Source organism: Echiichthys vipera (genome assembly GCF_963691815.1).
Source record: "Echiichthys vipera genome assembly, chromosome: 6".
NCBI classification, from domain to species: Eukaryota; Metazoa; Chordata; class Actinopteri; order Perciformes; family Trachinidae; genus Echiichthys; species Echiichthys vipera.
Genome location: NC_139831.1, coordinates 3,346,197 through 3,366,984, shown reverse-complemented (window position 1 = coordinate 3,366,984; position 20,788 = coordinate 3,346,197). Strand labels below are relative to the sequence as shown.

The window sequence follows — 20,788 nt, the reverse complement described above, 5'->3', positions numbered from 1 at the left end:
AACTTGTGTGAGCACTCTGTCTGATCAGGGCCTGAGGTTGCTCTTTTTTTTCTTTGAAGACTTATAAAACATTCATTATTTTGAATCAAATCACTTTAACATCTGGAGTCAGGTTTAGATAAACTGGGAAACTGTGGCGTAGTGTTACGTATGAGACTGAAGTGATTTCTCAGAAAGTAAAAACTGATGGCCTTGACATAAATTAAAGAGAGAGTCTATTTGTTTTTAGATTGAGGAAGATTGAGAATATCATTAAAAGAAAATGTAAAGTGGCATTTCACCCACAGATTATAGTGAATTATGCAGCTGGTCGTTTTGTTTAAAATGTGTCACTTGAAGAAGAACCTACAAAGCTAAATCGCTGCTTGAGACATTTTAATTCAGACAGATTAGATCTGTCCACAGGGATGAGCATATTAAAGTGTTTTTAGAAAGACAAAATCTGTCCGACTTGTAATTATTACACTGAGGATTACCTTATACCTCATTATGCCATTCTTTTAGATCAGTGTGAATTTTGATTTATTCAAATCTAGATACCAGACCCACTGTCATGCATGCATTCATGCTGTGAGACCTGTGATTTATGAGGTGGGGATATTTTAGACTCCATAGAAAAACTCTCTCGTACCACATGTGAAGTGTTCCTGGTTTTAAATCGGACCCCTTATATAAATCAGGCCGAAGGTTATGTGCAGAAAAATGACAGTGCAGAAAAATGTGGATGACTAAATGCCTTAAATCTCTTCCGAAACCCAAATAGTGACCCTGTCGTAATCTGATTATCTGTCACCAAGTGCCCTGACTGGAGATAAAACCCCACATACCTGTCACCCTCCACTGAAACCCCCAGCGCCAGTCTACCTGGAGACACAGACCTTCATGTTCAGTGAAACCCATACCTGCGTAGAGCTGTTTTCTTAAACCCATATAAAATACAAGATAATATGACAGCGGTTCTCATACCTTTGCAGCACTATATAAAGGCATCTTTTATCTGGCCCCTTTGTGTGTTTAATTTAGGACTCTAATAGCCTAACAACAGGGCAAAATGCTTTATATGATCTCTCATAACACTATATGAACAAGCTCATTTCTTACAGAGGAGTGCAAGGGCAAAATAAATACCCAGGCCGTATATCTTTTCATCGCTGATCTCAGGGAACAGCATCTCTGCCCTGCAGATTGTTCTGTGCGGATTGCTTTTAGCTCTGCACGGGCTGTCAGAGTGGCAGTGAAGGGCAAAATGTTCTGCCCTCCGGTTCTCTCTGCTGTCAGTTGTGGGTGTTTTAAAATCGGAGCTGGCCTGGTGTGGCGGTGCATCGTGCATCATCCATCATCGCTCCAAGTTTCTTGTGCACATTTGGGCTTTTGAGTTCATGGAGTCTACATGTTGCACCCTCAAGCATGTGTCAAACCTGAATTAAGGCCTTCTTGCAGTTTTTCTTCCCCATAGCTTCCTTCCGTAGTTGTATCCATCCTGATGGGGTGGATTTATAAATTACTTGACGTGTTCCTTGATTTGTTCATGGTTCCAAAACATGTCAGCCAATAAGAAAGAAATTAACCGATTTTGCCATTTTGTTTTCCATATATTTTCACAACTATTAACAGAGAAATCTCGGAGAGTCGCTAACAGCCAAATGCGGCTAACACTGATTAGCTCGGGGCAGCACGGCGAAGTCATTCAAACGTCTTTTTTAACCACTAATACTGATCAAAATAACAGCAAACCTCTGCAGCAGCATGAGAAGAGTCCCTACACACAAAACAAAGCACCAACAACGTAGTTAGTGAAGCCAGAGTTTATTAAAAGAGTGTTTTAAAGACTTACCTACTGGCCCCTGTACCAGCTCCTCTCATAGTAAAGTCCATTCAAGTGGATTACCAAAGTCAATCCCAAAGGAAGGAGCCCATTGGTTATCTGTTTTCTGTGTAGGGACTCTTCTCATGCTGCTGCAGAGGTTTGCTGTCATCTTGAGAAGTATTTTCATTCAAAAAAGCTGTTTTAATGCGTTCACTGTGCTACCCCGAGCTAATCAATGTTAGCCGCATTTGGCTGTTAGCGACTCTCTGGGATTTCTCTGTTAATAGTTGTTACATGCAAAAAAAAATCTTGATGGCTTATTTGATGAGTGTATTTGCTTAAAAAGACCTGGGGATGATTTTACGCCAGAATTTCACTTTAAGTTGTGTAAGAAAAGGTGTAAACTTATAGTTCTTCATATGCACTGTATATGTCCCACATCCTTATCTTGTTACATTGTGTGTGAGTGCATATCTTGAAACACTTCCCATTATTTTTTTTTAAAGCAATATGCATCCTATAAAATCTCCATGTAACTTTCTGGACAAATGGATGGACATGGGAACTCTACATCAGCTTGTTGGGAGACAAGAGGGTTGACGAACTCTACATGCACATGGGTGAAGTGTTAGCATAGCCAGGGAACACTAAATCAAAATAATGACTCCAGGGATTATGATAACCTCAGCTATGCCACCGTAGCCACACAATTGAAATGTGAGTAACACTGATTGAGATCTAGATTAGGAAAGAGGCATATGACAAGACATTTTTCCCCATTTTGAATCTGCTCCCAAAGAAACTGAAAGTGAGTCTGAGCTAGGAAATGTATTGGTAATATTTGTAGTGATCTAATGTGTGAGTCTTGCATGCAGTCATTTCAGATCATCCAGGTTTACCCAGAGCCGGTCCATTGAGAACTTATTTTAAGAGTGTTTGAAAACATCTGCTGTCTAATTAAAGCAGCGTTCAATAAATGTTTTATGAGCAACACGTTTGTTAGTCAAGGCTGTGGGTTTTATTTCAGAGATGCTTTAACTTTATTACACTTAGTCTAAATCTGTTCATTTGCTGTGTTCGTCTATTTTAAACATTTTATGGCCGAGTCTCCTTCGTATACGAGAGATATTACAATCCCAGCCGTGTGGCATCTTGATCCTTTGTTGGTTGTGAAAGCCGCAGTTTGGCGACTCATGCCTCGATGGACGTATAACGCACACACACAGCCGTCACCAGCTCAGACCTACAGTACACATGCAGCCGTTTACACTCGGTTCAGGACTGAACCACCCACTGTCATCTGCATGATACCGAATCATCAAACTACAAATCCCTCTTCGTAGCTCTGTGATGACAAAGGCTTAAGACCTAATAACTTTTATGAATACTTACTGCTTGTATTTGGCCAGCACAGGAATAATTATGGAGGAGGGTTTTAGGCTGCCACCTGTCTGAAAGGGCTCTGAGTCAGTCCTCTGCTCCTGAAACTATGTGTTGTGTTAGTTTGCCTTCTTTTTTTCAGCCATGGCGTGTTGAGACAGGAGTCAGATACCTCGCCACAGGCCTCCCCTCTGCTGTTGTGTCATTATGTATTCTGTGTCCATGTCGTATTGTTTCTGGAGCTTAGGGGAAATGATTGGTCTATTTACCAAATAGTGTCGGTACGAGTGTGAATAACGTGTCTTTCTGCAGCTATGCAAGGTGAAACATACAAGACAATTCACTCTATTTTCCATAACGCCATCTCCTTTTCCTGCTTTATAGTATATTTATGTGATATTTATTTTACTCTTTCTTTTTCACAGGTCTGAGCGTCTTCATGGAGGCCTCAAAGATGGCGGCTTTAGGAACAACTCTGCTTACCCTAGCATCAGTGCTCCTGCATGTGGCGAGATGTCAGGGGAGTATGGGAAAAGGAAAAGACAGCTCGCCGCTGAGGTTCACACATCATCTCTACAACGCCACCATCATTGAGAACTCTGCCCCGCGGACGTACGTTGAGACGCCGGTGAAGATGGGCGTTGAAGTGACAGAACTGTTCTGGGAAATCACGTATAATGTTGTCTCAGGCGATGAAGATGGCCTTTTCCAAGCAGAGGCCGTTAAAGTTGGAGATTTCTGCTTCCTCAGGATCCAAACTCGCAGCAGTAACTCAGCACAACTCAACAGGGAGGTCAGAGACGCTTACACTCTCACTGTGGAGGCAATCGAAAACACTTCCGACTTTCAGGCGAAGACGAAGGTGTTTGTCCAGGTGCTTGACACCAACGACCTGAAGCCTCTTTTCTATCCTGCCTCATACAACCAGGCTATCAGAGAGGACACTCCACTTAAGTCAAGTGTAGTGAGGGTTAGCGCTACGGACGCAGACATTGGGAGCAACGCTCGGTTTTATTACTCTTTCACCAGCAGAGCTCATCCTTTTGTCGTTGACCCTTTCACAGGCACAGTCAGCCTTGTGAAGAAGCTCAATCACAGCCGCACAGAGAGGTACGACCTTACGGTTTTAGCTGAGGACAGGACAAAGAAGATATCTGGCGTTCAGAAATTTGGTAATGTTGCCAGGGTTACAGTAAACATCCAAAAGATGTCCACAGGGTCTCCAGTTATCACACCTTCCCCCAAACCCACAGTCTCTACAGATGGAAAAATAGCTATCGATGTCCACGTGGAGGCAGGAGTTAAGCCTGTGGAATCCCTTAATATTGTGGATCCCCACAAGTGTTTTGAGATAATCCCCTTAGGTGTGCAGGGCAATGACTTCCAAGTGATCTCTACAAAGAGGATTATCTGGTCTCAAACTCCTTTTGGGCTGAATCTCTCCCTTCAAGCTAAAGATAGGAGCTTCCCAAGTTTACTCTCTCCGGTTACACACATCCACATTCCGGCCTATCATTATAGCCCGTTGGCATTTTTAGAGGACACGTACATTGTCACACTAAGTGAGTTTTCCCCCCCTAAAACTCATGTGGTTAAGGTTTCGGTCACCTCAGTACCTTATAATGTTACCTTCAGTATCAAGAATAATCCGGACAGCACTAAATTCAAGATAAATCCCAAAACAGGAATTATTGTAACAACGGAGACATTTGACTATGAGAGAAAGGAGCGATACGAGTTTGATGTAGTGGCGAATCACGGTGACGCAGAGACGCACATAGTGATTGAGATAACCGATGAAAACGACAACAGCCCGCAGTTCACACACTCCTCTTATCAGGCCACAGTGGATGAAAACACCCCGGTTGGCAGCAGTGTTTTACAAGTATCGGCCACCGACAAAGATAAAGGCAAAAACGCCTTTGTGACTTACGCCATTGCGAACGCAGGCCCCTTACCATTCACAATAGATCCATTCACAGGTGTCATCTCAACCTCCGAACACTTGGACTACGAGCTGATGAAACGGCGGTACCACCTGAGAGTTTGGGCCTCAGACAGCGGTGGCCCCTTCAGTCAGGTCAGCGAATGCCCCGTGACGATAACCCTGAACAACATCAACGATAACATCCCTCTGTTTGAGAGGGTAGGCTGCAACACCACTGTACCTCGAGACTTCCCCGTGGGACACACAATCGCAGAGCTGTCAGCCATTGATGTCGATGAGCTGCAGCAGCTGAAGTATGTCATCGAGACGGGAAATGAGCTTCTACTGTTTGGTATCGATGTATCAGGAGAGATCACCCTTAAGCAACCAATTCCCTTGCAAGCAGGTTCGTTCAATTTGAGAGTTGTAGCCACCGACGGCAAACATTTTTCTGAAGCTTCACTTGTCAGGGTAACTGTTACTGACAAAGGCGATGACGCAACGCTCCACTGTAAGGAAACGGGAGTTTTCAAACAACTCACCGATAAACTGATAGAGTCAATCAAACCCGTTTTAACCAGTCAAGAGGAAGACACATTCTCTGATATTCACATCACCAACCGACATTCTCCCAAGTTTGACTTGAGCATCCCGGGTTCAATTGACCTCATCGAGGACCATCCACTGAATTCCACCATTGTTCAGTTCAAGGCCACGGACACTGACACTGGGTTTAATAGTAAGCTGGTGTACGCCATTTCAAGTGGGAACGAGGATGGCTGTTTCTCCATTGACACTTTCTCTGGTGACCTTCAGTTAGTTTGCCCTTTAGACAGAGAGCGAAAAGAGTTCTACATTTTGAACATCACCGTTTACGATTTGGGTACACCGCAAACATCCGCGTGGAAGTTCGTCGCGGTGAACATCATGGATGTCAACGACAATCCGCCCGTTTTCGATCAGCCCAGATATGTGATACACGTGCCCGAAAACACAGAAGTGGACTCCATCATTTTTACAGCTCGTGCATTAGATCTAGATGAAGACACGAGCGGTAATGTCCAGTACTCCCTGCTGACATCCACCGACATGTTCAGAATTGACGAAGTGACTGGCGAGGTGACGGTGTCAAGTGGTTTGGATCGAGAAACCTCACCCAGGCACGACCTCAGGATCGAAGCCAGAGACCAAGCCAAAACAGGCCCTCAGTTGTTCTCTGTGATTGACCTTGTGGTGGTTTTGCAAGACGTTAATGACAACCCGCCCAAGTTTGCACCAAAAGTTTACAAAATAAAAGTTCCAGAGGATGTACCTGTGGGCACGCTCCTCGTCTGGGTTGAGAGTGTTGACTTGGACCTGGGCAGCGGAGGCTTCGTCACCTATAACCTTAAGAATACAGAGGGCGGGATCTTTCACCTCGACTCCTCCACTGGTGCCTTGACCCTCGAGAGGGAGCTGGACTTTGAGAGGCGGCCGGTCTACAACCTCACAGTCCGAGCCGTGGATCACGGCCTGCCTCGCTCCCTCTCCTCCTCCTGTTTTGTGGAGATCCAGGTTCTGGATGTCAACGAGAACCTCCACAGGCCTGTGTTCTCTGAGTTTGTGTATGAAGCCGGCGTGATGGAGGACGCAGCGGTGGGGACATCAGTGGTCACGCTTACAGCTTCTGACAAGGACCTGGGCAGAGATGGAGTTGTCCGGTACCACATCCATGAAGGCTCTGGTCTTGGAGTGTTCACCATGGATGAGGAAACAGGTAAAAACCACTGTAGTTTTGTGTTTTTTTGTTGTAGTATTGGTAGTTGTATTGTTGGTAATAAGAGGGAATGTTTCCCAATCTACACAAGTTTAAACAAGCAGAACCCGCATAGCCTGATCCCCAGCTATATTATAGAACCGACATAGTTTGACTCATTTGTGGTGCCCTTGTTTGCTACACATTACAATAAATGTAATAGAAGTAAACATAGAAGATTTAACAAGTTCACAAACGGCCTTAACTTCATTCATAATTTATTGTCTGGCAACCAGCAGAGACTTCAGGAAGTTTCTTTACCTAGCAAAGAAAAGGTGCTGCTCATAACAAAGTAGATTTAATTACTTTTTTATTGGTAAAACTATGTCACGACACATTTTCTTTAGCATTGTAAAGTAGGGCTGCAGCTATCGAACCTATTTGAAAACTAAACATAGAGGCATTCACGGGGACAGCTAACGTCACGCATCACTACGGCAACCGCCCTCCTTAAACCAGAACATCGGCGCTCGGTGAGGTGGCGTTAACAACGAGCTGCTTTCGCCTCAGACGCTGAATCATCGATGTCGTGCTGTTGTGGTGTAACAGTTTTAGTTTGCAGTGGGAACATTGCATCTTTTTGGTTTCTTTTTTAAAGATTGAAATGATCCCAAACTTATCCTCTGCCTTTTCCGGATTTAGTGGTGTGCATCCGCAAAAACGGTCCGTGTGGAACAATGATTCCTGCGCTGAACAGGCCACATAACGCGCAAGATCGGAATTAAACAAATCATGAGTTTGTGTTTGACAATTATTCAAGTAACTCAATCATCCAGGCAGAGATTTTGCCTTGATGATCGAGTTACTTGAATAATTTTTTCAGCCCTATTGTAAAGCCCATTCAGCCTCGTTGGCTTGATAGATGAGATTTAAGTCCATGCTTGACCTTAGGTTCATTTGTCAGAAATAATCTAACCACAAGACCCTTCAGTAGATGCTGTTCTGGAGCCTTCAAACACGGATAAGAAGTCCTTAACATGCTCAGCTGGGCAAAATGTGATTTGAATGACAGTTAAGATGGTCAAAGGTCAGCTTCATGTAGAGACTGCGTAAATACCAACGTTTTAAATGCAATGCAAATGAAGCCCAGTGAAGTTTCTTGTAAGCTGGCACACTTACATGCCAACACAACCTTGTAATGTTGAAAAGCTTCACAGCGATATATCTTTGTGTAATTGTACAACATGACATTTTCTCTGGGGTGTTTAAGGTGGTTCTTCCATCAGCGTATCCTTCGCAGAGGATAACCTGTGACCTGTCAACGTATCGCTCTGCATACCATTAGCTGCCTGCTGCACTTAAAGCTCAGATAAAATCAGTGCAAATACATTTCGCTGTCATAATGGAAGCAGGCTGAATTATAACTCCTCTTCTGTGTTGCTGTTTTTTTTTTAGCTCCTTCAGATTTCAACTGATTCGAAAGGAAACTATGTAAAGTAAAGCCACTTGTTTTAAGACCCCCGGCGTACCCTAACCGCCTTGTGACATGCATCTTCACTACTGGAATTTGAGTTGGTTTTGGCAACACACACGTGTCATGCTGCTGAGCCTTTAGGCCCCAATCCAGAGTTTGCAAAATGAACAGGCACCTTAAGATGGATGAAAGTCCCGGTGATGGATATTTCCTTCAGGGTGGTTCCACTCATTAACTGTTAAACTGATTACACTGATAAGTGATTAATTCCAGAGGCACAGTAGCAGTTTGAAACAAGTAAATACTGGCGTGCTGGGTTTCCTAATTGATGAGTGTTTTATCTGAACAGTTAACTCTAATTAACGTCCCTTTTACGTGCCTCAGGTGTGATTCGAACAACAGAGACTCTGGACCGTGAGTCGATGCCTCACTACTGGCTCTCTGTGTACGTCACTGACCTGGGGACCGAGCCTCTGATCTCCTGGACTCACGTCTACCTGGAGGTCCTGGATGTCAACGACAACGCTCCAGAACTTTCTCAGCCGGTGTATTTCGCGGCCGTCCAGGAGAACGTGGACACGGTCGAGTCCGTCGCCCGGGTGTCCGCCACAGATGTGGACACTTCCTCTGAGGGGAAGCTTACCTACGAGATGCTGGAATCTCAGCGGACGTACTTCGATGTGGATCCCAAAACAGGTAATTAAGAGTGAATGAGGAGAAACCTTGTTTACGATAAAAACAATACACTTCCTTGTATTCCAATACACTTCCACTTTTGGGGGCGGCTCAGTCCATAGGTGACTTGCAAGGCACTGAACTCCCAACTGCTCGGGGCGCTGGTCACTGGCAGCCCCCTCGCTCTGACATCTCTCCATGAATTGCATGTATATAGGTCCTGTCCGTGCATGTGTGTATTTCGGGCCTGTGTGTGTAACATGATTAATAATAATAGAGTGAAAAACATCGAATTTCCCCGTTGCAGGATAAATAATGTAATTCTTCTATTCTTCTTCTATTGAGCATGGAAATCAATCACTAGTATAAATTATACCTTTTTTTCTGTGGTCACCTTTTTAAAACAACAACACCTGCAGTAGGAATACATGAAATATTGAATTAATTGGTAGATTTTCTTTCTAGTTTATTAAAATATATTCTGCAAGCAATCAACATAATCTGACATGTTGCTACAGCAGGAGATTTCCATTATAAAGTGAGTTCCCGCTCATTTAAAAACAAACATAATTGCAGCCTGTTGTCTAAGCAGCTTTACGACAGCGAGTGTAGACATTTGATTATGCAGCTTGGCCCTCAAACTTGTAATTGAAGCTCTAACGGGCAGGCAGATAAACAGTTACTCAGGGATATAGGATGTAAGTGGATCGCCCTGCACAGTGTCATCCTCCTATTTCATGAGCACTTTGGACAGAAATATAGGCAACGCGCTCCGCTGTGACGGATTTACATTTTGATTCAAACTCCCCTTGTGGATATAAGACATCTGGAGGCCCTCTGTGCTTCCTCCCACAAATTGTTTTGACATACCTCTCTATATGTCGCCGTGTCCCCGTGCCAGATTTACATTTTGATTCAGGAGGTGTTACTGCGGCTGTAGGAAACCTAACGAAAAATTGGTTAATATGTCCTAATGCACTGCAAGTCTGAGCAGAGCAAGCCATGCAGAACGAGGGCGTGTCACAGAGGGCAAAATCTGAAAATGGGACTTCATAATGAGAAACTTCTTCGGAGGTCACTCACAAACTCACTCATCTGAAAAGATTGCGGAGACAAAATCTTGCAGGGGTAGAAAAAAATATAAAGAAACAGAAAACCCTCAGGTTTCTGCGTGTTCATCTTTGACAGTTGCAACTGAGTCACCTGGTATGGACTTTGAAGTTCAGTCGAATTAGCGCAGCATTAGCCCTGATTCTACAAGCCGCTACAAGCCCGGTCCTCTTCATGTAATATCCAGGTAGCTGTGGTGTTTGTCCACACCCTAGGGCCAGTATGCCAAAGGATTACAGACAGCAGGGCGCGTTCTGATTAATGGAAAGACGTCACACAAAAAGGCAGGACAGGAGGTGTTGAAACAGCCGGAGAGTGTTAAATTAAAGCAAACTTTATTTTGTGCAAAGCAGGTGTATTTGATATTCATACAGTGTTCATACAAGCACGGGAGGAAGAATGTGTTTGGTTGAAAAGGGTTATTGTGTCTGTGTGAACGTTTTACAAAGACGATGTCAGGCATTGGCTACATGAATGTAGATGACTCAAATTCCTATTGCAAGGCTACTGAACTTCAAGCTTTGCTTAAATTAAATCACCATTAGCTTCCGTGGAGTTGTGTAAAGTAATAATAGGGATCAAAGCTGCAACAATTAGTCAAGTCAAGTAGTTTAATTCTCTGATTTCAGCTTCAAATTTGAATATTTCCTGTTTTCTTTTCTCCAGTGTGACACTAAACTGTCTGAGTTCAGGACAATTTGTATTTGAGGACGTCATCTGGGGCTTTTGGGAGAGGAAAAATCAACATTTTTTACATTTTATAGACCAAACAACTAATCAATTACTGTATTTTCCGCACTATTTCTCAAAAGCCGACAATGCGCCTTATAATCCGGTGCGCCTTATATATGGACCAATATTGAGCCACAACAGGTCTCCAACTACGGTGAGCAGCCGCCGACTCTATTTTCCCCCGTAGAAGAAGTAACGCGCGGTGCATGTTGAGATATTTGACTGCGTGAAGCGTGACGTTTCATTTCCATGTGTGTGTTTGTGTAAAGAGCCCAAAATGGCTCCTGTTAAGAGACACGCTTACGACGCAGAGTTTCAACTCAAGGCCATTAGTCACGCAGTAGAACACAGGAATAGAGCAGCAGCCAGAGAGTTTAACATGAACCAATCAATGGTGCGGAAGTGGAGAAGGCAACAGGATGACCTGCACCAAGTAAAGAAAGAGTTTCCGAGGGAACAGAGCGAGATGGCTACAGTTGGAGGACAAACTCCAACAGTGGGTTGTTGAACAGAGAGCAGGAAGTAGAAGCGTCAGTACAATCACTATTCGACTGAAGGCAACAGCGCTAGCACGCGGACTTAACATCAATGAATTTAGATGCGGTCCTTAACGTAACCCCAGCCTCGACTGTAGTGGTTGTTCTATGCGCCTTTATAATGAGGTGCGCCTTATAGTGCGGAAAATAGGGTAATCGAGTAATTGATTGACGGATTAATTGATAATGAAAATAGTTGTTAGTTGCAGCCCTGATAGGGACAAAGAATGAATGTCAATTTTAAAATAACACAGAATGGGTGAGACAAGAAACAACATAACTATGATTTAATTCACTGAAAAGACCACGCCATTTTACGATATACAGGTAGTTTTGTAAGGAATAGCCAGAGGATACAGGAAGGATAGGGTGAGGGTTGAACGGGGTCAAACGGGGGCGTGGTGTGGCTGGAACGTCTGGGGCCCGGGAAGTGGAGACTCATGGTGAGGATACACCTAGATGAGCGTTCTGGCTTCATCGTCCCCTGGGGGTTCAAGTCCAGGACCTTCTTTTTTATGAGATAATGGTGCTAACTGCTGAGCCACCATGGCGCCCTACTGAGAGGGTGGAGAACAGGGTTTGACGGGGGTGGGGGTTGTAAAAACTGAGACAAATGGGAGAGAGGGTTAGAAGCACTTATATAGGTCTGCACAGGGGATTAGGTGAATTAGTGAAACGCAGGTGAGCCGGTGGGAGAGAGAAACAAGGTCTTGTTCTTGAATCTTAGTTATAATAACTTAATCTGCTAATTACATAAACTGCTACATTAACCTGGCAGAAGCTCCGTAAGTTTGTTGTGGACAAACTGAGACACTGTTGGTTTTGGGCTGTTCTTCATGTTCTGGGCTGTGCCTGTTGGAAATCTTAACTTTTGAGCAAACAATGATAATTTAGACAAACATGCTCCAACAGTTTAGCTCCATCCATACGACTACGGTTTCATTCTAAACTGGCGTCCGCATTAACCCACCTGAAATCACGTATCGCCTGACTATTCATTTACACTGTAGGTGTGTGTGTCGGTCTAAACAGGAAGCAGATTGTCTAACGTTACTCTTCGGTTGAAAATCATGGATGTGTAAGCAATCAGCAATGGTGAAAAATAAGAGTAGAGCTTTATTAACTTAGACTGATGATGAGGTGGAGCTGTTACTGAAATTTAGTATAAGGCGTTATAAGGAGGTATACAGCGTTATAATGTGTTATAAGGGGGTATAATGTGTTATAAGGCGGTATAAAGCCGTATAAGGGAGTATAGCGCATTTTAAGGCAGTATAAGGCGGTAAAATGCGTATAAGGCGGAATAAGGGGGGTATGACGCGGTATAAGGGGTAAAACACGTTATAAGGCGGTATTAGGCGGTATTAGGCGATATAAGACGGTATAAGTCGATACAAGGCGGTATAACACGTTTTAAGGCGATATAAGGGGGTATAAAACGTCGTAAGACAGTATAAGGTGGTAAATCGCGTTTTAAGGCGGTATAAGGTAGTATAAGGAGATATTAGGCGGTATAATGGGGTATACCGCGTTTTAAGGTGGTATAATGTGTTTTAAGGCGGTATAAAGTGACAGAAAACACAGATAGGGAGTCATTTCGGAGCAAATACGGAAACATGTTAAAACAGTACCGGGGGTATTTTCCATCTGCCTTGGCAAAGGGAAAGGAGCACCAAAGGATGAAATCTCAATAGCTTTGTCAGCATAACTACCTGATAAGACTGACTGACGTGGCTACCTGCCTGATCACTTCCACAGGTCCCCGTTTCTGCCTCTCCAGAGTAAAACACAACACCACAGTAATGTTGACCCAATGCATACACTTAGCAGAAGATATGAGTTTTATAAAAAATACAAAACATGTGGATATAAAAGCCTCAGCCCCATCTAACACCTTTGGGATGAACTGGTACAGGCCAGTCCTTATCATATAAGGCAGTATAAGGCGGTAAAATTGAATTGAATTAAAACGCGTTATAAGGCGATATAAGGCGTTGTACGGCAGTATAAAGCTGTACAAGGAGGTATAAGGCAGAATAACACGGTATAAGGGGGTATAACACGTTTTAAGGGGGTATAAAGCCGTTTAAGGCGGTATAAGGCAGAATAAACGGCTTTATACCCCCTTAAAACGTGTTATTCTGCCCTCTACCGCCTTGTACGGCTTTATACCGCCGTATAACGCCTTATATCGCCTTATAGCGCATTTTAATTCAATTTAATTTTATTTTACTGCCTTATACTGCCTTATATGATAAGGACTGGCTTGTTCCAGTTCATCTCAAAGGTGTTGGATGGGGCTGAGGCTTTATATCCACGTGTTTTGTTCTTTAAAAACGCATTTCTTCTGCTGCATGTATGCATGGGGTCAACATTACTGTGGCGTTGCGTTTTACTTTGGAGAGGCAGAAACGTGAACCTCTGGAACATCAGTGTTCAAATGCCTTACATCACAATCCCTACAGCCGGCGTCAACATGTGGTGGAAAGCCTGAAACCACATGTATGTTATAAATGATACATTGGATGTTCATTAGTCATGAGTGTAATGTTAAGTGTCCACATACTTTAGGGCGTGTCGTTTAAATCAAAAGGTAGAAAACCATTAACAGGATGCGTTGACATCCACACGGATAATCTGACCTGCAACTAAAGAAACTGTCATGAAAAATCATCAGAGAACACGAGGAAAATCGGATATGGACTTTCAGTGAGGGTGTAAACGAGGGCGATTGTGTTACCTTAAATTACATAGAAGTGCTGTTGAAACCTGACCTTTTTAGAACATGATTCACCTCGTCTTTGCTGCACAAATGAACCAACTATTACTAAAGTACGGGTGAGCGGTGTAGAAACCTCTCATGCCTCGACAGGATGAGATGACTCACGGCTGTACGCAGCGTTCTGTCTCAGCCTCTAGCTCCTCGAGCGTGTAAATACTTTATCCCGCAGAAGTGTGTGTGTCTGATTCAACCTTAGGGAGTCAGTTGATAAAGTTGCAGCGGGAGGTTGATGTGTGCTGAGCAATAGAAAATCACAAATTAAGTCCAGTCCAGTGTGTTTTTTGGAGCTGCTGCTGTTGCTTCAAACCAGTTGTCGTCAGGCTTCGACGTCAGGTTCGCGCAGGGAACGAGGGTGTGCCAAATTACCAAAATCACCCCAAAATCAGCATTTCCTGGTTATGCGAGTTCAGCATAGGTTTCATTATGTGTCGCAACAAAAACGTTGTTTGTCAGCAAGGCCAGGCAGGTCAGGAATGTGCACGATTCATTTGCATTTCACACCAGCAAATTCTTCAAATGATTACAGAGATCCTTAAACTGATCTAGTGTGTTGCTCTCTTGCTTTATTTGCTGTGTTTTTATTTATACGTAATGTTCACAAGTCACAAACTGAGAAGTGGTTTTCATTAACGGGTAAGTCTGGTGATATTCAATATGTTTCTTATTGCCACCAAATCCACTGAAAAGACACAATCTACTCACACGCGTTGTGAGTGTATCAAAGTCTGTATAGGTCATCTTCCTTTTGTTCCGTGGAACTATGTCTCAGTGAGAGACTGTTGCACTGGGGGACGTGTTTAAGTAAGAGCCGAGGAGCTCGGGGCTGAGAGCCACAGACGACTTATGGGTGTCAGAAAGTACTGAGAGAGGAAATAACACATCGCTGGATTTGATCTTTGTGGGATTGTTGACAATAAGAAGATGCGGAATAACCCCAGACGTATAGGGTTTGGGCAGTGTTTCTGTTTTTATCTGTTTTACCGGAAATCCACTTTCTCATTGGATGTAGAATAATAAAGGAAGAAGTAGAAAAAATCTCATATCTCGATAACTTTAGACATCACGATACATCATTCTTTCTGGTATTTTAATAGGTAAATATTCTCTTGTGTATAGTCCTTTTTTATGGTTGTAACAATACACTAAACTCACGATTCGACATGATTGACGATGCTGAGTTCACAATACGATTTTCCTACAATTTCTTTTTTTTAACAAAGGCCCTGGGGCCCTTCTGTGCTGAGTTTGCATGTTCTCCCCGTGTCTGCGTGGGTGTTCTCCGGGTTTCTCCGGTTTCCTCCCACAATCCGAAGACATGCAGGTGTTAGGTTAATTGATGACTTTAAAATCGCCTGTAGGTGTGAATGGTTGTCCGTCTCTGTTCGTCTCTATGTGTCCTGTGATAGACTGACGTCCTGTCCAGGGTGGACCTCTCCTCACGCCCGATGTCAGCTGGCATCTATTTAATCGACCAATTTTCCTCCGAAGCATCTAATTGATAGTTTGAGCGCGCAGTCGGCAACCTTTTTTTGATCACATTCATTGAACCCAACACTGTGCTTCGATAGAAAAACTTAAATCATCCGGTTTTAGGAGAAAACAAACACGCCTCTACGTGCACTTAGAGCCCGTTGTTTGTTTTGCAAAAATCCACCGCGCCCGTATCATCCTGTCCACTCAGCGCAGAGCTGTGAGAGAGCCGACTGACGGGCACAGTTCGTGCACAGACCCCCCTCCCCCCTCGTGCATGTTACAATATCACAGGCACGCGGCTCAAGCTAGGCACACGCTAAATGACAATAGCAATTGCTATCTATAAGTAAGTTAGCCAGCCTACCTTCATGTAGCTCGGTGGTAGAGGGGGATGGGCGTGAGAGCTGTAAACTCGATCTGCATACGCTTAATGACGTTAGCAATTGCTATCTATAAGTAAGCTAGCCAGCCTACCTCCATGTAGCTTGGTGGTAGAGGGGGAGGGGCGTGAGAGCTGTAAACTCAATCTGCATACGCTTAATGACGTTAGCAATTGCTATCTATAAGTAAGCTAGCCAGCCTACCTCCATGTAGCTTGGTGGTAGAGGGGGAGGGGCGTGAGAGCTGTAAACTCAATCTGCATACGCTTAATGACGTTAGCAATTGCTATCTATAAGTAAGCTAGCCAGCCTACCTCCATGTAGCTTGGTGGTAGAGGGGGAGGGGCGTGAGAGCTGTAAACTCAATCTGCATATGCTTAATGACGTTAGCAATTGCTATCTATAAGTAAGTTAGCCAGCCTACCTCCATGAAGCTCGGTGGTAGAGGGGGAGGGGCGTGAGAGCTGTAAACTCAATCTGCCAGACTGCAGCTTTCATTATTTTGACATTGTGTACGTATGTCACTGTGTAACGTAACGGAAGCAAACTGTAAACATATCATGCTTTATTAAAATGCAAAACTGTAGGTTCAATCTGGCGACAACGTGATAAAGAAATAAAATAGAAAGCGGGTTAATTATTTAGTTTTTGCTGGGCCAAACCTAACCCTATTTACCACCACACCCAACACACCACCTCTTCTCAAATGTAACAATTCAAAGATTCTTTAAATATTTTAGTCATTTATCACTTTTCATTACTTTTCAAACCCACATCATTATCATCATATCGAAGCCTCGCCCAGCCCCACGGGACATTATCATGAATTCCAATTATCCCACTCCGTCTGTGTCTTTCCACTGACTTTTAAACATTCACACAGCCTTTTAGGTTTCACGCGATGAATGGGAACTCACCATGAGAAAGCCTGTCCACCCAGAACGGTTGCAATAATCAGATAGCACTGCTACGTAGTAGGAGAGGCAGAGGAGACGCGGTGTTTTCCATCTCAGATCAGATCAGACTGTGATCCGATAATGAGGGTCACTTAAGGCTCAATGGGAGGATTAGTTTTAAAAGCTTTGCTCCAGCATTTAGTGATAAATTGGGCTATTTGCTGCTCTTTTCAGGGGCTTGTTTACACAAACGCACACACACACACACACACACACACACACACACACACGCACACACACACAATGATTTGATCTACAAGAACATTACAGACTATATAACTTCACACTAAGTTCATTTGAAATTGTTCAAGATGATGATTAAAAAATAATACTTTATGCTCAGATTTGTAAATGGGTTTTTAAATAATATTAATAACAATAGTTAGTTGTGGAGAGCAAGTACTCGTCTAAAGCAGCCCGTGTGAAGCCGGACTTGTGCCCCGCAGCCTTGACATGTTTGACTGACTCTGTGAACCCAAGACTCTTCTTCCCCCGCCCTCATTGACGTTGTTGACACATCGGTGAGAAATGGCTTATTTTTTAAGGCATCTCCCTGAAGAGGGTGGTTTTGAAACGGTTCACTGAGTAAAATAAATTAAAACATTTCTGAAAAAGCATCAAAGACGTGAAGTAGCAGCAGCTGAATGGCTAACTGACAGTGGATCTGGAGGGAAGGACAAGGAAACAAACAAACCAGGTCCTGACACGCCAGACAACGCTGTTTATCTTCACGTGGTTTTGACAGCAGTCCAGCACGACTGAGTGAAAACAGGCAGCGAGGGAGAGACTCGGCTTTACCCCCGATTCCCATGTGTGTGCTAATGACAAAAGCACACTTTCTAATGTGTCCCACCTGTCCTAATGATGTCCACCCAGCAGGGCTTGTTTGCACTGTCGTAAAAAGGTCTCGGCAGGCTCACACCCTTCCTCCTGTCTGCCTCCTTCACTGGGTCCTGGCTGTAGTGGTTTAAAAAAATATCGTTGTTCCTTCGGATATTACTTTAACAAGCTAGGCAAATGTGATTATGTAATTATGCTCTCCACGTCCACATAGCCACCAGGGTTTATGTTTTGTAAAATTGGTCCATAAGGGTCAGTGTACGCATGTGTTTGAACGTGTTGACCTTGCCGACGTGGTAAAAATAAGAACAAATGCACGTCCACTGTCCACATTTATGTCCATTTTGAGGCTTTAGATCTGTAGGTTTCCTGTGTCATTCATTCATTCATTCATCCTTAACCGCTTGTCCCTGTCGGGGTCGCGGACATCGGGCGTACACCCTGGACAGGACATCAGTCTATCACAGGACACATAGAGACGCACAGAGACAGACAACCATTCACACCTACGGGTGATTTAGAGTCATCAATGAACCGAACACCTGCACGTCTTTGGACTGTGGGAGGAAACCGGAGAACCCGGAGAAAACCCACGCAGACACGGGGACAACATGCAAACTCCATACAGAAAGGGCCCCAGCCGGGATTCAAAGCCTGAATGTACTGAATCCACTGCATTTAAAGTAATTAATAATATATTAATAACAAACAGGGAAATGTTCACAGTTGCAACACATAAATTAGATGGTATGTAGATGTCCACTGCCATCAGTGTGAATGTCTGTGTGAACGGGTGAACCTGACAAACACTGTGAAAGCGCCTTGAGTAGTCAGAAGACTAGAAAGGCGCTGTATAAGTACATTTCACCATTTGATAACGAAGGTGGTTGTTATCATGAAGGAAGTAGTGACAAAATGACAAACTATTTTTTTGCACGAGATGAAGAGAAAAAAAACAAACAGGCGATAGAGGGGAGGAAGATGCCAGTCCTGAATACCATCGTTGGGGTAAAAGACAACATGCAGCTGAGACAATCGGCTCATATGTTTCCTGGTTGTTGCTCAGAAATGTATTAAGACCTTTGTCCTTTGGTCATCTGACGGTTCGGCACCTTCTCCACACAGAGGTGAACTGTAAAATTAATTAGTGAGAATAAACATCGGTTAAAAGAATGTGCGTTGTTGGAGCTGTGCCCTTGTGCACACCTGCACACACACACACACTTGGCCTCCAGCCTAACAGAAGTCAACTTGCTTAAACAATGACACCATCAAACTTTGAACAGTCGGAGCTGTCAGCGGCTCACTTTTTCATGTTCCTGTTCCTGTCAACAGATTGTTTTTTGCCCCACTTAATTTTTATAGCCTCAGCTTCTCCCCAGGATCATTGCAGTAAATCCATCCCGCACAAGTATCTGATGTTCAAATTGGGGGGGCTTCATCCTGCAATTGTTTTTTGCAATACCGACGATTAGACACTTTTTGCCCAGATGTTCAGAGGTAGTTTTCTGTCAAGATGGGTTTTTTTTTTCTTCAGGTTTTTACACAACTAGTATTATTACCTCTGTGGAGTAACTTTTATCACCATTTGCTTTGATTGTTAAATAAATAATAGGCAATAACTGCACCATTGTTAAAAAGAGACAGACAAATATGGCTCACGTTCACCAACACAACATCCTGAAAACCACTCCAAAAGTTTGCTGCAGCTGTTTTCAACCATGACGGTGTTCAATCCAGAACCTTTTAACCAAGTACTCCTTCCTTTAACCCTGATGATGAAGGGCGTTTAACTCTTGCGCTGTTCTTAACACTAAACCATTGACTTTTCCCATCCATAACCGTGTAGTTTTTGTGCCTTTAGGCTCAGACACACCAACCAACCAATCAAAAAACTAGCTCAAGAAGTGCCACTTGAACACACTGCAAAGGCTACGGCCAACGGCCAACTAGCACGTACGTTCTGCACCTGCGTGAGAGGAAATAAATCACCATTCCCACAGGCGACATTAACAACTGGTGATAAACGAACTAATGATATGTTCCGTGCATTAGCGAACAACAGTCACAAAGAACCAGGAACCGTTTCTGCAGAAGAGCTCAATAGAGTTTGTTTTTTCGACCTTGCAGCCTCTTGACTTTAGCCGTTTGTTTGTTTCTCTTCTCGTGCACCGACTGAATTGCCGATCAGAGAGCGATTTCTCGTAGTTGCTTCCTGTACCCCACTGAGGCTCTCTGCAGAAATTGACCCCAGTTGGCCTATAGGTGGTGCTTTTGGCGCAAAATCATGAAATATGCTAAAATAATTTTCCCACACTACTCTTGGACGGTATTTGTGATGTGTATGAAACTCTTCACTGTGGGGGCATGAGAGAAAAATACCCTTTTTTCTTGAAAAATTCAAGGTAACACAGAGTAATCGATATACAAATCACCACTAGGGAGGTGTTCCAGGGACGTCCAGCTGGGAGGAGGCCTCGGGAAAGACCCCGAACCAGGTGGAGAGATTATATCTCCACACTGGCCTGGGAACCAGCTGGTTAATGTGGCCCGGGAAAGGGAAGTTTGGGGTCCCCTGCTAAAGCTGCTGCCCCCATGATCCGACCCCGGATAAGAGGCTGAAGATGAGATGAGATGAGACAAATCACAGCTTGTGTCTTCATATTTTGACATTTTTATTTTCTTCATAAAGCAGTGCTAATGGTCACTCCACATCTGTGTGTGTGGGTTTTATAAAGCCTTAACCAATTAAATGTATTAAAGGAGCTCATGCCTAACACTATAGGATCCTCCAACTGTCAGTAAAACCTCACATTCCTATAAAATGACGGTGTTGGACGTACAAAGTGCCGAACCTGACAGCGAGGGAATGATCATTTTGAGGGTAGAGTATTCCTCTAAGGTGATGTTTAACCCTGTAAGGCCCTCAGATGCAAAATTGCAACATCACTTGTAGCCTAAAAGTGTGTAAAATCTGCAAA

General features: G+C 43.7%; 1 protein-coding gene across 2 annotated transcripts in view; it reads left to right on the top strand.

Moving 5' to 3' along the window:
• The window catches only part of fat2 (FAT atypical cadherin 2), a 136,355-nt gene that overhangs the window by 15,398 nt on the left and 100,169 nt on the right, over window positions 1-20,788 (top strand). For both annotated transcript variants that reach the window (XM_083914897.1, XM_083914898.1), the window contains exons 2-3: window positions 3,613-6,870; window positions 8,708-9,019. In XM_083914897.1, the coding sequence (XP_083771023.1) occupies window positions 3,627-6,870; window positions 8,708-9,019 (3,556 nt within the window). In that variant the 5' untranslated portion in view covers window positions 3,613-3,626. The remainder of the gene's footprint in view (window positions 1-3,612; window positions 6,871-8,707; window positions 9,020-20,788) is intronic.